Source organism: Epinephelus fuscoguttatus, linkage group LG6, assembly GCF_011397635.1.
Source record: "Epinephelus fuscoguttatus linkage group LG6, E.fuscoguttatus.final_Chr_v1".
In the NCBI taxonomy this organism is placed as follows: Eukaryota; Metazoa; Chordata; class Actinopteri; order Perciformes; family Serranidae; genus Epinephelus; species Epinephelus fuscoguttatus.
In genome coordinates, this window is record NC_064757.1 from 40,851,094 (window position 1) to 40,865,402 (window position 14,309).

At 41.6% G+C, this 14,309-nt stretch overlaps 1 protein-coding gene across 1 annotated transcript; it reads right to left on the bottom strand.

Moving 5' to 3' along the window:
- Positions 1 to 1,002: 1,002 nt before the first annotated feature.
- On the bottom strand, positions 1,003 to 6,570 carry LOC125890157 (C-C motif chemokine 19-like). Its single transcript, XM_049578654.1, has 4 exons — positions 6,378 to 6,570; positions 2,476 to 2,599; positions 2,255 to 2,369; positions 1,003 to 1,430 (listed from the first exon to the last, which is right to left on the bottom strand). Exons 1-4 carry the CDS (start codon positions 6,445 to 6,447, stop codon positions 1,398 to 1,400), a joined length of 342 nt encoding a protein of 113 aa, XP_049434611.1. The 5' UTR covers positions 6,448 to 6,570; the 3' UTR covers positions 1,003 to 1,397.
- Positions 6,571 to 14,309: the final 7,739 nt, after the last annotated feature.

Here is a 14,309-nt window from a genome sequence, read left to right on the forward strand (position 1 = left end):
CTGGAGTGCCCGGAGAGAACCCACGCTTACACGGGAAGAACATGCAAACTCCACACAGAAGGGCTCCCACACCCGGGATCGAACCGGCAACCCTCTTGCTGTGAGGCGAGGCGGATGAAAGTTAAGGTGGCAAAAGTCCGAGTGTGGCGGGCAGAAGGGGTGGTGGATGGGTCCAATAAACCACGACATTCACCTCAGAGGACGGTGTTCACATCCCGTAAGATTCTAAAGCCAAACCCTGTTGTTTTTTTCTAAACCTAACCACATGCTTTTGTTGTTGAAGGAAAAAAAAGTCAGTTCACAGTGTTGTACTATCGTACAGTAGTGCGTTTATCTTGAAAGAGACTGTATGCAAACTGCAAATTTCCCTTAAAAACTGGAGTGTTTCTTAAAAGAAAACAATGCTTGTAAAAGGCAGAAGTTGACACAGCGTCCCAGAATGTCAACAACCAACGCACCCAGGGTACCTTGCATGTTGTATGTGGACGTAGAAACCAAATGTCAATATGTGACGAGGTCGGAGAGAGAATTTGTTGGACAGACCATCATGTTATGATTGCAATGAGGGATGCATGATAATATGCCGATATTAGCTTTAAAATGAAATATTGGAATTGGCCAACATGCTGATTATATTGGCATGTCATCGGTATCTTATTTTGCACAATGAGTATTACATACATTGAAAAGTATTGTATTTCATGTCTCCATCTTCTGGTGCATGCATAATATGATGTTAATTCCACTACAGAAGAGACTTTATGATCACCAAAATTAGGTGGGGGAAAAAGTGGATATATCGATATTGGTATCGGTTATCGGTCAATGCATCCCTACTTGCAGTGTAAACCCAAACCCACCAAACCTAAACTAGAAATAGAATTCGTTGCAGCTGTGGTGGGATTCAACAGATACAAACAAACAAAAAAGGCTCACTGACTCATTTTCACTCCCAACCGAGTGAACAGTGTCGTCGACGAAGAATGACAGACATGCTCAAGATCTGGAAAAACAAGGCTTTATTTTGAAAATGGTCAATGATCAAAGAAATCCACACAACATAAAAAAGGTGCTGCCTGAGTAGTTCAGTGCTCAGAGATATCTTAGTGAGCTACACACTCTGACAAACTTTCACATTTTATACTTTTATATATCTCCCACAATTCATCATCTTGTAAAACAAAAATGCCACAAAAATATAAAAATCCTTCAAAAATGTTTTATTTTCATCACAACCCAAACATAATTTTAATAGAATATAGTCATAGTTTAGTCATAGGAGGAGTCACTATTATTATAAATGTATTTATTGGTTTGATCCACCCCGTCTGCTTGGTAAATGGTCCACTCCGGCTCTGTTGTTGCTGTGGCTGAGAAGGTCACAGATCACTCTCAGTTTACTCATAATTCAGTCCATTGCAGCGGTCGGGCTGTAGACACACAAATATTTATTAGAAACGAAAGCCACTGATTTCATCACTGCTTGAAACTGAAACTCCTGCACCAACATGATGACAGAAACAAGACAGACTGTGGTGCTTCTTTACAACGTCATGACTCAAACAAAGGCAGCGTTTGTGTTTTCACTGTTTAATGAATTTCAACACTTTATTGAGGCTTCAAACAGACTGAAGTTTTAGTATAACTTGGCACAACTAGGAAACCTTGATGTTTTTTCTTTTTTAAATTCAGCTCCTTTTTGATTGCATCTCATGAAGTATTGTGTTAACAAAGTTGGCTAGCATATATAAAATGCTTCAAATGACAGGTGCAAGACTTTCAGATCTCACTGTAAATGTTAAAAGGAAAAGTTCCACATGTTGGAAAAATTTTGAAAACAGACGATGCATGTGACAGGCATCCCAGAACGTCAACATCCAACCTTTCACATCGTATCTGGGTGCAGAAAGTCCGTGACCAAACGTTGATATGTGATGAGGTCGGAGTGAGAATGTGCTGATTTGTTAGCTACATAGCTATCATTAGCTAGCAAGCTAGCTTTCCAATTGCATCACATCAGGCACTGCCAATTTTCAGCGCTAATATCGCCTCGACTGGTGATAGTTACTCGCCCGCTTTCGCTTATGTGTGACTGTATAATGCTGTGTTGTGGTCACTTTACATTTTTCTGTCAGATCATGTTAAAATCTTATGTGGAAGCCAGACTTTTAAGTGTCGAGTTTCATAAAGAAAACTTATTTGATACCATGCACTTTTGATATTCAGAGCAATACAATATCTAGAGTTAAGATACCCTGTAGTTATGCTTCTTGCAGAACTTCTTCAGGCGGTCCACGTGCTTCACCACCTCATGGACCCATGGCTCATCAGAGGGCACACAGAGTTTTCTCTTAAGTCTGGTCACAAAACTGCAAAAACATCAAATAATCCAGATCAGGGTATGAATGTGATAACTTGCAGTGTGTCCCATCTACTAATCAGAAACATCGTTCACTTCACACCACCTCAACTTACATCATGGCATCAATAAGGCAGCCCTGTCCCTTGATCTGTCGGCGGTAGTCTGCAACCTTGGGTTTGTCAATGGTTTTGTTTGCGACACTCAGGCAGCAGTCCATTGGTATCTCTGCAAATGTCACTGAAAGACAGAGAAGATCAGATCAATTTCGCTGCACCTTCTCCTGTAGACTAGTTTTCAGTCTAATTCTTCACAGAGAACAGATTTCAACAGCACAAATTCACGTCAGTTACAGTTATGACTCAGAAAGTATCAAAATATCAACAGAGATTTATAGATCAGCCACTGGCTAGTCTGTCTGTACTCAGCCCATGTGTTGCTTTATACGCTCTGAAGCTTAACGTTTTCTATTTTGAAAAAAGTTTGCATTGATCAAATTATTAGTGACTTTGAATACACATTGTACCCACTTAACCTCGAGCCAGTAATTCCTGAGTAACCCATGTTATCAGGAAGGCTGTGATCACCTGACCAATGCACTGACAAGAGAAAAGAAGGAAATGGTATAAAGACTGGAAATTCGTGTAGTGAGGCAGGCTGGGGCGGTGGATGGGTCAAACAAATGCAGGACTTTCCCCCAGGAGATAGGTGTTTCGAACTGTGTGAAACCAGGTGAACCTTGAGTTATTTTAATGTATGTCTTCACCATTTTTCTTTTCCTAAACACCTAGTCTCTTTTACTAGCCTAATGTGGATACACATTTTGACAAATAAACGCCTGGTCTGGTTGCCAAACAGTGATTCATACTTTAGCTATTTGAAATGTGATGACCCAGTCTGTTGTCTTTTTCCATGTTTTTGTTTTTTAGCTTTATTTTGTTTTTCATCTTGTATTTTGTTTTTTCTCTCTTGAGCCTTGGAGGGAGTGGGATGGGGGTGGGGGTCCATATTTACATATGTTTTTTAATTTGCATTATTTTTTTTCTTGTCGGCTCAATCACAAAAGATGTGACATTAATTAATTGTGACAGCAAGTAGCATACATCAGGCAGAGTAGGGCGGGTCTTAGCAGAACATTGCGTCACCAAAGAGGTTAAGATGTCGCCAAAATTTACAAAAACATATGATCAAGAAAACTGAGTATTCAAAGAAAAGTGGATGGACGAGTATGTGTCCATTTTGCCCCAGTCCAGCCAATTGCTGCCGTTCCCTGATGTTGAATAAAAATCAGATGTGAACCTTTGAGTAATATGTTTGAGAACCCCGACCCAAACGCTCAGGATGTCCTGACTTTTACAGCCACCTTTGATGCCTACCAAGAGTTTTATACTCAGCTGGTGCAACCACTGTTATTATACAGTTCAATTCAAGACATAACTTTACTCGCTCACAAGATTTTAGTTAAAAACATTTGATCAAACACAGCGAAAGCCCAATAAAGTCACCAGCTATCAGTTAAGTGCAAACCAATCTGCTGCAAAACGAAGTTTTATCTCCATGTTCAAGTTTAATGAGGCTATTATGCTGTTGGTATGTGTGTGGGTGAAAGATGGGGCGTGGCAGGCTGCCACTTTCCAGCCCATCAAACGTTTAGGCGGTGAGGTTTTATGGCAGTGACACAATACACACATCTGTGAAGGACTTCAAAAGGTCTGTTAGGAGACATCCTGTTTTCCTTTTAAAGATACATTAGCACTTGTATTTAAATAAATAAATATATGTAACTCTTTTTGATCACACAATATAGTGTTGAAATTATGTACTTAATAAATATTTTGGAAGCATTAATTCACCATATACGAGCCTTTTAGATTTAGCTTTTGCCAAAACATCTGACATTTCTATTTCATCCTTTTTTAAGGGCAAATATAGATGTGATGTTATAAGAATGCAAAACTTGTGCAGTGTAAGCAGCTGGCATTTTTTTTTTAAAGTAAATTAAAGACTGATCAGTTTAATCTGGCTTTTTAATTTGGAGCAACATTACAGTCTTATTTTTTAAGCTTTAATCACTGGTTTTCAACTCATTTTATAGCTGTTATTTTTTAATTGAATTGAATTAAATTGAATTCGATTTCATTTTATTTCATCTAATCTAATCTAATTTAATTTGATTTGATTTTTAATCTATAGAGTTTTGCTTATAGTTTTTTTTGCTGTGTAGGTGTTATTTTAGTTTTGCATATTTGCATGAAAGGTGCTATATGAATAAAGATGAGTTGAGTTGAGTTGAGTAAACCCAAAAAAAAATCACTTGTTCAGTGCCTTGCTCAAGGGCAACTTATCATTGCTCTAGATGCGTCCTCTCTGAGTGACAAGTGCAGGATACACACACACATTAAAGCTAAACACTGCTGTATCCTCACTTACATAATAAATGTTGCCTCATTGGCTTTTGTCACCTCGCTGGGATTTCCAGCTGTTAATAGTTAACTCATGGCTACGACAGAGTGAAGCAGAGGAGAGGGAAATACCAGCAGCACACCCTGCATGGGAAACTTTCCCCACAATACAACTTCCCTGTGTTTACTGTGCAACTTTGCTTTGTTATCTAATATTCTAATGTAACAAAAGGATTTAAAGGCATGGTTACTTGAAATTACTCCAGTTATGTCACGCAATGTTAACTTTATAACAGATCATACATATTATACTTGTTATTCTACTACTGTGACACCTATTTTTTCTGCTTTGCAAGGCACCTGCTGCATGCTAAAGGAATTTCATGGAGTAGGGGAGTCAGTTTGCACACAGCTCTTTTATGGTCTTTTGAAGGTCACAGAAACATAATATCAAAGTTATTGCTTCCTTGACCTGCACGTATCTACTGTATTAAAGCATCTGAAGGTCACTAACTTTTTTGGTGAGGGTAACATTTCAGTTTTATTATATAGAGAGTAAAAAACTGGTCAGGGCACTAAACATATTACAAAACTGTGTTGGAGAGAGATATTGGAAATATATTACTTCTAGCTAGACGCTAGCTGGTTAACAAAATTTAATCACAAAATTAGGGCAAAAGTTAGCGGGGTTGGTTGGGACACTGATTTGGGGGTTCGTTGGTGCATGTTTCAACAATTGTAACGGTAACAGTTGAAACTATAACTGTATTTTGAGAGATTAAAACTGCTTTTATGGAATTAAACAGTGTTGATGTTGTTAATCATCAATATTTTAAATGATCATTGGCAAAAGTAATTAGACATTTCTACTGATGAGTGCTTAAATTCGTTTTTTGCTCTTAAAAATGTGCAGATTTTAAATTAAATGTTGATGTTTTCTGGTCCTTGTTTTAAATATATGTTCAAATTGATTCTTTTGGTTGCTTAATTTTTTTGTAGCAATAGTATTTTAATGGTTTGACAACCATTGCAATGATTTTAAAAAAGCATTTGTGTGGACAATAAAACACGTGTTTGTATAGCTGAGACCTTAACCTTTTATTTGCTGCTGGTTAAGGTTAAGAAAAAATGTGCCAAACAACCCCAATCTCCACTATTTATGTATCTGGATTAGGTTTCTAATGATAAATGATGTTATATCCTGCACAGACTACTCACTGTAAATGCAGTAAACCTCTTTTGGAGACAATTTTGATTTTAGAGAGGAGTAACAAGAAGAAGATTTTGAAGAAATTGATGAGAGTGAGTTTAAAATTGAGTCTCACAGACAGACTTCAGAAGCAGCCAGACTCTCAACACAAACACAGAAAACTGAAATTCCCAGTAAAGTGAGTATTTTAACCTCAGTTTCCTCTTTTTCCTGTCTCACTTTGTAAGCCACGCTTCCTTTTGGATCCACGCCAAGTGGATTTGTTCAGATAAATTACATCCTGTTGTCTTTTTCAGCTCAAAAACATTCAGCTCATTTCACAAGATGGAAGATAACAGCATCACTGTTACAGTTTGATGGTGAGTCTGTGAGGATGCTTGGGGGGAAAAAGAAAAAAAACACTTACCCATGCAGCAGTAGCAGCAGGTGATGAAAAGGATGCAGAAGAAGAGCTTGGTGTCACCCCATGGAGCCATGTCTGGTTGCTGAGCTGGCGAGCTTGTCTCTTGGTCTCTCTGTCTGGAAGCTGATTGGCCGAGTCTGCTCTTCCTTTCAGCACCTGCAGTGGCAAAGGAGGCGAGATGACTGCTGCTGTCTGGCCCTGCAGCACTTTTATCGTGTGTTTATGGTGTTTCACTTTCATTTATCCTGTCCCTCCTCCTCCTCCTCCTCCTCCTGGTCACTCAGAAGTCATTGAAGTCCATCATGTACCAAGAAGCTCAAACAAGTCAATCTACCTTTTTTTTTTAAAAAAAAAAAAAAAAAAAAAAAACCCTCCTCTTGTTTATGATTTACAGACCTTCTTCTAAGGTAACAGGAACAGTCTGTCACACTTTGAGTCAGGCCACTTCCCGTCACAGGCACACTTCTCTAATCTCTGAACAAACACCAGCAGGGTTTAACACTCACACAACCACTGGTCAACATTTACACCTCAATAAATGCAAATGAAATGGATGTATGATGATAAAAGGATAGATAAAATGACCATAATCTTGTTTTTATGTGCCTCATCGAAACATTTAAGAATATTTTTGGCTTCTACTGTAAGTACTCTTAAAACAAAACCTCTGTCCCTGTGGGTGGCTGAAAAATAAATTCTTACTGAGATATTCAAGCATTGACTGGAAAAAGGATGCCGTGGACTTTAAATCATTTCAGTCATGGAGATTAAAATAATGGATGATGGACTGTGTCTCCAAAATGTCAACTAATGAAGGATGCTGCTTAGCTTTTGCAGCTACCTGTTTTTTAATTCATCCAATGGATTTTGGGGATGTTAGACCCATCTGTAACTTCATCTTATAAACTAAGTATTCTAGAAATTACATTTATATACTGTCCTACTAATTTGCAGTAGGGAATATGTTGCAGTTGAAACATAATGTCACCTGAAATATGTTTTTTACCACCGTGATGAAGGAATTTTTTTAATAAACACATCTGCAAAGTTGCAGCGGCCCCCGGGGATAGTGCCATGAAAAGCTAACAAATGTAACGTGTCTGTAGTTTGTGGAAATGTGCAATGCCAACATTTATTCTGGCCATTGGGTTACAGGACAGGGTCATCTATTTATTTAGGTATTTTTTAATCTCACTCCAGGTTGATATTTTAAGCTATAATGTGTTGTGCTGCAGTTGAGGGGAGGGTCCACATGAAATATTAATTACACTGTCAAGGGCCTTTATTTTTTGAAACATTGAAACATACGATCCAGCACCCCTCATCACATCAATAATCTTTGTACAGGCCCTAATGTCATTCACCTAGATAATTAAAACTGTGCTATACCCCTTGTGATCCAGTTGTCTCCACTGTGTGCAGCCAGGATTAAGATTTATATCCCCTGCAGGAGCACTTATGTACGAATAAAAACCGTATGCACCTAAAGATAAGACAATTCAAGATTAAGTATTCATGGATGCAATTCTTGGTGTCTAATTTCCATCTCTCTAGACTGTAGAATCAGTGGTGTGCACGGGGGTCGCCCCCCCTCGTGGCCCAATTGTTGAAAAACACTCACTAAAGTGCCCTCTTGGGAGCCAAAACGCACGCTAAAGTGCCTTCCTGGGAGCCCAAACGCACGCTAAAGTGCCTTCCTGGGAGCCAAAGCGCGCTAAAGTGCCCTCCTGGGAGCCAAAACGCACACTAAAGTGCCCTCCTGGGAGCCAAAATGTGTGCTAAAGTGCCCTCCTGGGAGCCAAAACGCACACTAAAGTGCCCTCCTGGGAGCCAAAACGTGCGTTAAAGTGCCCTCCTGGGAGCCAAAATGCATGCTAAAGTGCCCTCCTGGGAGCCAAAATGTGTGCTAAAGTGCCCTCTTGGGAGCCAAAATGCGTGCTAAAGTGCCCTCCTGGGAGCCAAAATGCGCTAAAGTGCCCTCTTTGGAGCCAAAGCGTGTGCTAAAGTGCCCTCTTGGGAGCCAAAACATACGCTAAAGTGCCCTCCTGGGAGCCAAAATGCATGCTAAAGTGCCCTCTTGGGAGCCAAAATGCATGCTAAAGTGCCCTCCTGGGAGCCAAAATGCACGCTAAAGTGCCCTCTTTGGAGCCAAAGCGTGTGCTAAAGTGCCCTCTTTGGAGCCAAAACATACGCTAAAGTGCCCTCTTGGGAGCCAAAAGGCGTGCTAAAGTGCCCTCTTTGGAGCCAAAAGGCGTGCTAAAGTGCCCTCCTGGGACCCAAAATGTGCTAAAGTGCCCTCTTGGGAGCCAAAACACGTGCTAAAGTGCCCTCTTTGGAGCCAAAATGCACGCTAAAGTGCCCTCTTTGGAGCCAAAACGCACGTTAAAGTGCCCTCTGTGGAGCCAAAACGCACGTTAAAGTGCCCTCTGTGGAGCCAAAATGCACGCTAAAGTGCCCTCTTTGGAGCCAAAACGCACGTTAAAGTGCCCTCTGTGGAGCCAAAGCGCATGCTAAAGTGCCCTCTTTGGAGCCAAAACGCACGCTAAAGTGCCCTCTTTGGAGCCAAAGCGCATGCTAAAGTGCCCTCTTGGGAGCCAAAGCGTGTGCTAAAGTGCCCTCTTTGGAGCCAAAACGCATGCTAAAGTGCCCTCTTTGGAGCCAAAATGCACGTTAAAGTGCCCTCTTTGGAGCCAAAGCATGTGCTAAAGTGCCCTCTTTGGAGCCAAAACGCATGTTAAAGCGCCCTCTTTGGAGCCAAAATGCACGCTAAAGTGCCCTCTTGGGAGCCAAAATGCATGCTAAAGTGCCCTCTTTGGAGCCAAAACGCACGTTAAAGTGCCCTCTTGGGAGCCAAAATGCACGCTAAAGTGCCCTCCTGGGAGCCAAAATGCACGTTAAAGTGCCCTCTTTGGAGCCAAAGCACGTGCTAAAGTGCCCTCTTTGGAGCCAAAATGCACGTTAAAGTGCCCTCTTTGGAGCCAAAGCATGTGCTAAAGTGCCCTCTTTGGAGCCAAAATGCACACTGAAGTGCCCTCTTTGGAGCCAAAATGTGTGCTAAAGTGCCCTCTTGGGAGCCAAAATGCACGCTAAAGTGCCCTCTTTGGAGCCAAAGCGCGTGCTAAAGTGCCCTCTTGGGAGCCAAAACGCATGTTAAAGCGCCCTCTTGGGAGCCAAAATGCATGCTAAAGTGCCCTCTTTGGAGCCAAAACGCACGTTAAAGTGCCCTCTTGGGAGCCAAAATGCACGCTAAAGTGCCCTCTTTGGAGCCAAAGCGTGTGCTAAAGTGCCCTCTTTGGAGCCAAAATGCATGCTAAAGTGCCCTCTTTAGAGTCAAAACGCATGCTAAAGTGCCCTCTTTGGAGCCAAAATGCACGTGCTAAAGTGCCCTCTTTGGAGCCAAAACGCATGTTAAAGTGCCCTCTTTGGAGCCAAAATGCACGCTAAAGTGCCCTCTTTGGAGCCAAAACGCACGTTAAAGTGCCCTCTGTGGAGCCAAAGCGCATGCTAAAGTGCCCTCTTGGGAGCCAAAACGCACGCTAAAGTGCCCTCTTTGGAGCCAAAACGCATGCTAAAGTGCCCTCTTTGGAGCCAAAATGCACGTTAAAGTGCCCTCTTTGGAGTCAAAGCATGTGCTAAAGTGCCCTCTTTGGAGCCAAAATGCACGCTGAAGTGCCCTCTTGGGAGCCAAAACGCACGCTAAAGTGCCCTCTTTGGAGCCAAAACGCATGTTAAAGCGCCAACACAACTGCTCTGTTGGGTGGAAAAACACACTCAACGCCAGAAGACTATTAGGACCAAGAAATACTATGAAACATTACTGTTGCAATGACTTTTATGTTGGGCCCTTTTTTGATCTATATTTAGCCAGAGCTATATCTCACAGAACCAGTTTGGATTATCTGGTGCTAATATGGTGTTAAAATGCACTAGAATACAGGAAATGGCATCTGCTTAATTGAAAATGTTCTGGGGGAGGACCCCCAGACCTCCCCAGGGATTTATTTCTTTCATACATCCATGTCTCTGTGTGTTCTTCACAGTCCAATGTTGAATCTACACAGTTCTCGTGGATGCTGATCCTAACTACAAACTAACTTGAGTAGTCTGTCTAGTTAGTCTGTTTTAAGGCTATATAATGTGCCAGTTGTATAACATATAAACATGTCTAAAGTGCCCTCGAAAACACGCGGAACTTAGTGCCCTCTTCAGTGGCGAGAACGTGCTGTATGTGCCTCTTTTTTTTCTTTTTGCCCCTGCCCTTCAAAAAGTCTGTGCACGCCACTGTGTAGAGTTAAAGACTGAACACAAACACAAATGAAATACAGTCTATTTTTCCGCATGTTTCCTGTCCTTCACTACTGTCAGTGAAACTAAACCAAAGACGGCTATAACAACCCTAAATATCATTAATCCATTCACTTGTATCAGTGATCTCCTACCCAAAATTGGCCATAGGTGAGGGTTGGGACGTGGTTGTCTGTCTCTATGTGTCAGCCCTGTGATAGTCTGGTGACCTGTCCAGGGTGTACCCCATCTCTTGTCCACCGTCAGCTGGGATAGGCTCCAGCCCCCCGCGACCCCTAAAAGGATAAGCAGTTACAGAAAATGAATGAACTCGTGAACAAGACCCCAAGATACTCAAACTCCTTCGCTTGAGGTATTAACATTGTCCCAACCCAGAGGGGGCAATCCACCGTTTTCTGGCAGAGAACCATGTCCACAGGTCCCCAAACCAGACACCCTCCTCCCCCTGTCTGCACCTTGAGACGCTGTCCATGATAATCTCAAACAGAACGGTGACAAAGGACAACCATAGAAGAAGCCAACACCCACTGAAAATGTGATATCCTAAAAACTGCAAAGAAAGAAACACAATCATAGTGAACCTCACGCGGCTCCTTGAGGAACACCTTCAAGCAAATGACCCCTGATCTCTAAGATTTGCTACACTGTTGTGCGAACCTTGTTACTCTATTTTTTTGTGACTTTCACAGAAACTTTGTCTCGCCAAAAGGGTTTGCAGGAAACATCTTCGCTGTTTATGTTCAGTAGTAGAGTTTTTCCGCGCAGAGGATATTTTTGTACCATATGAAAGTCGAGAGAAGGTCGTGGGAGCAGACAGTGGGTGTACAATGTGTAGGGCTTTGACACAAAACAAGACATGTATGGTTAGGTTTAGGGAACAAAAAGTGTTAGTTAAGGTTAGAGAAGGGTTATGGTTTCGGTTAAATAAAGTAAAGATATTCCGTTTTCTGCTTCAAGTCACTGCTCTGTGAAAGAAAGTGACAATTTCGGCAGCATTTTGCAGCTACTGCAAGAAACTTTTTTCTCTTTTAATAACAACATGCTGTATTTTCATGCTACAATATCTTTCTTTACACAGTTTACCAGCAAATTTCATGTTCCCCCAAAATGTCTCTCAGTGTAACAAGATAAGTTGGTTTGTCACTGCAGCCTCAGCACAAAACTTGACTGGAACTTGTTCACACAAATTATTTCACACTTTCACATGATGAGATTCTGATATAATCACAGCACATCAGATGTCATTACAGTAAATTTATACCCTCTGTTGTGGTTTTTATTCAAATAAATCACTGAGAACAAACACTTGCATTATTATGCAATTTGACTGTACTTCCTTTGTTTATTTATTCCCATGCGAAAGATGAGTGACACTACTCTAGAAACACTATGCTTCCAGTGAAACTGATACCAACACATTTGCATCAAGTGACAGTAAGAGCAACTTTCTCTTCCTCACTCGTTATTCTGAGGAACTGTGGTCTCTTTATGTTGACATAAAATGAGCCATTATTTAATTTGTTTGCTGTCGGATTAACTTTTATCAGAGACATTATTGCATCATCACACTGTGTGGTCCACAGGAGCGTATAAAGAGCAACTTTCCTTTTCCTGTAAGTCACCAGTTGGATGTTTGCCTTATCTCTCTCTGTTTTAACTCACTTGGAGTTTCCCTTGCTCGAGTGATTGCGGGAAAATAAAAAAGTTTATGGACCTGAGGTGTCGAAAATCAGGCAGGAATCCTGGCAGCAGTCCTTGTCAAGTGTTTTAGGAGTGGGCATGTCATCACATATCTGCATCTTCGACTAACAGGAAAGATCATGTTTAATCATCTTCTTTGTAGGTTAGATAATTTTTGTCTGTAATAACTGCTGTGCTAACATGCCCAAGTCTTGTGAAAGTCACGGTCAGAGAAGTTCAATGGTTTTGCAGCCTAAATAAAGCAATTTGTTTAGTTAAGTTTTCATGATAAAATCACACCTGAATTTGAAATTAGGTTAAGTGAAGCTAAACCTATTAAAGGGATAGTGCACCCAAAAATGAAAATTCAGCCATTATCTATTCACCCATATGCCGAGGGAGGCTCAGGTGAAGTTTTAGAGTCCCAACGCTCACAACACTTGTGGAGATCCAAGGGGAGAGGAGGTAGCAACACAACTCCACCTAATGGAGGCTGACGGCACCCCAGATTCAAATGTCCAAAAACACATAATTGAAACCACAAAATATCTCCATACTGCTCGTCCGTAGTGATCCAAGTGTCCTGAAGCCCCGACATAAAAAGTTGTTTGGAAAAACATCTCTCCCCTTGGATCTCCGCAAGTGTTGTGAGAACTCTAAAACTTCACCTGAGCCTCCCTCGGCATATGGGTGAGTAGATAATGGCTGAATTTTCATTTTTGGGTGCACTATCCCTTTAAAGTCTTTTATTGGCCACTTAGGGCAGTGCAAAGAGAAGCAAACATCACATTGACATATCACTTACTGAGGATGTAATGGACAGTTTAGCAGTTAGCTAATAACCAAGCAGCTACTGCAAGTGCTGAAAAGTGAAGTTAACGCATGTGTTAATGGCCTCTCCAAAAGAGAGTCAAACCCAATACACTGCCATGTTAAAATGCCCCAATTCACAGCAGAAATAAACATGGTTACAGCCTGGAGCAAAAAGCGTTTTTGGTCTCTATAGCTGATTTCCCCCCTCATGGCAACCGTACAGGGGGTGAATTTTCATATGACTCACACATACTTACTCCAGCCTTGTCACATATCGACATTTGCTCAAGGACTTTCCATGTCAAAGGTACCCTGTGTGTGTTGGTTGCTGACGTTCTGGGACGCCATGGCAACTTCCTGTTACATGCATCATCTGTTTTGAAAATTCACTTTCGTCTTCTCGGGAAATGTACAGTTTGCATACAGTCTCTTTCAAAATGAAAGTGCTACATCAGCACATCACCACACATTGATGTTTTATGTCCTTCATTAAAGCCACAGTGTGTAGGAATTTCTCCCATCTAACGTTGAAATCATATATTGCATTCAAACAGATGGCGCACTCTAGCGCCTCACTGTTTCAAACACGTATTGCAACAACTGTAGCCGCTGTGTACCAAAAAGCTATGATAACACTGATGAAACCATGTCATCCGATACTACATGGAGTATTCATTCAGGCTCCTACACAGACACGCGCGACGTGAGTTGACAAACCCCCTCCTCACCATGCTAGCTGTGTTTACAACGTAGGACTGTTGGGGCGGATGTAAATTGAAATAAACCAATCACGTCTCGTCCTTTGACAACTGACAAGTGGCTCAACCTCACACACCTCATCCCTCTCCTCGCATTACTGTGCCGCTAACAGCTGTTAGTGGCCAGCTGCACTACTGCCGCATAACAAAGTCCCACTCTTTGAGCATAATGCAGGATCATGTATTATGCAGCATCACGGGAGACGGAATCCTCGTTGCCAGGAAAGTGCAAAAGGGAATCAAAAAGGCAGCGTCACCGGCGATTTAAAAAAACAAGGGTCAGCATTGGGGTTGCCTTTCCCAGGTGGAGAGAGCTGCTGAGGGAGAATGGTAATTTAATGCAATCACAGGCCAGCGCTGCTGTTGGCTGTTAGCTGCT

Coding starts and splice junctions, on each gene's coding strand:
- LOC125890157 (XM_049578654.1), bottom strand. CDS start 6,447: ATGGCTCCATGGGGTGACACCAAGCTCTTCTTCTGCATCCTTTTCATC. Junction 2,370..2,475: donor TGCCTTATTGATGCCATGAT/GTAAGTTGAGGT, acceptor ATGTTTTTGCAG/TTTTGTGACCAGACTTAAGA. Junction 1,431..2,254: donor GCAAGAAGCATAACTACAGG/GTATCTTAACTC, acceptor GTGTGTCTACAG/CCCGACCGCTGCAATGGACT.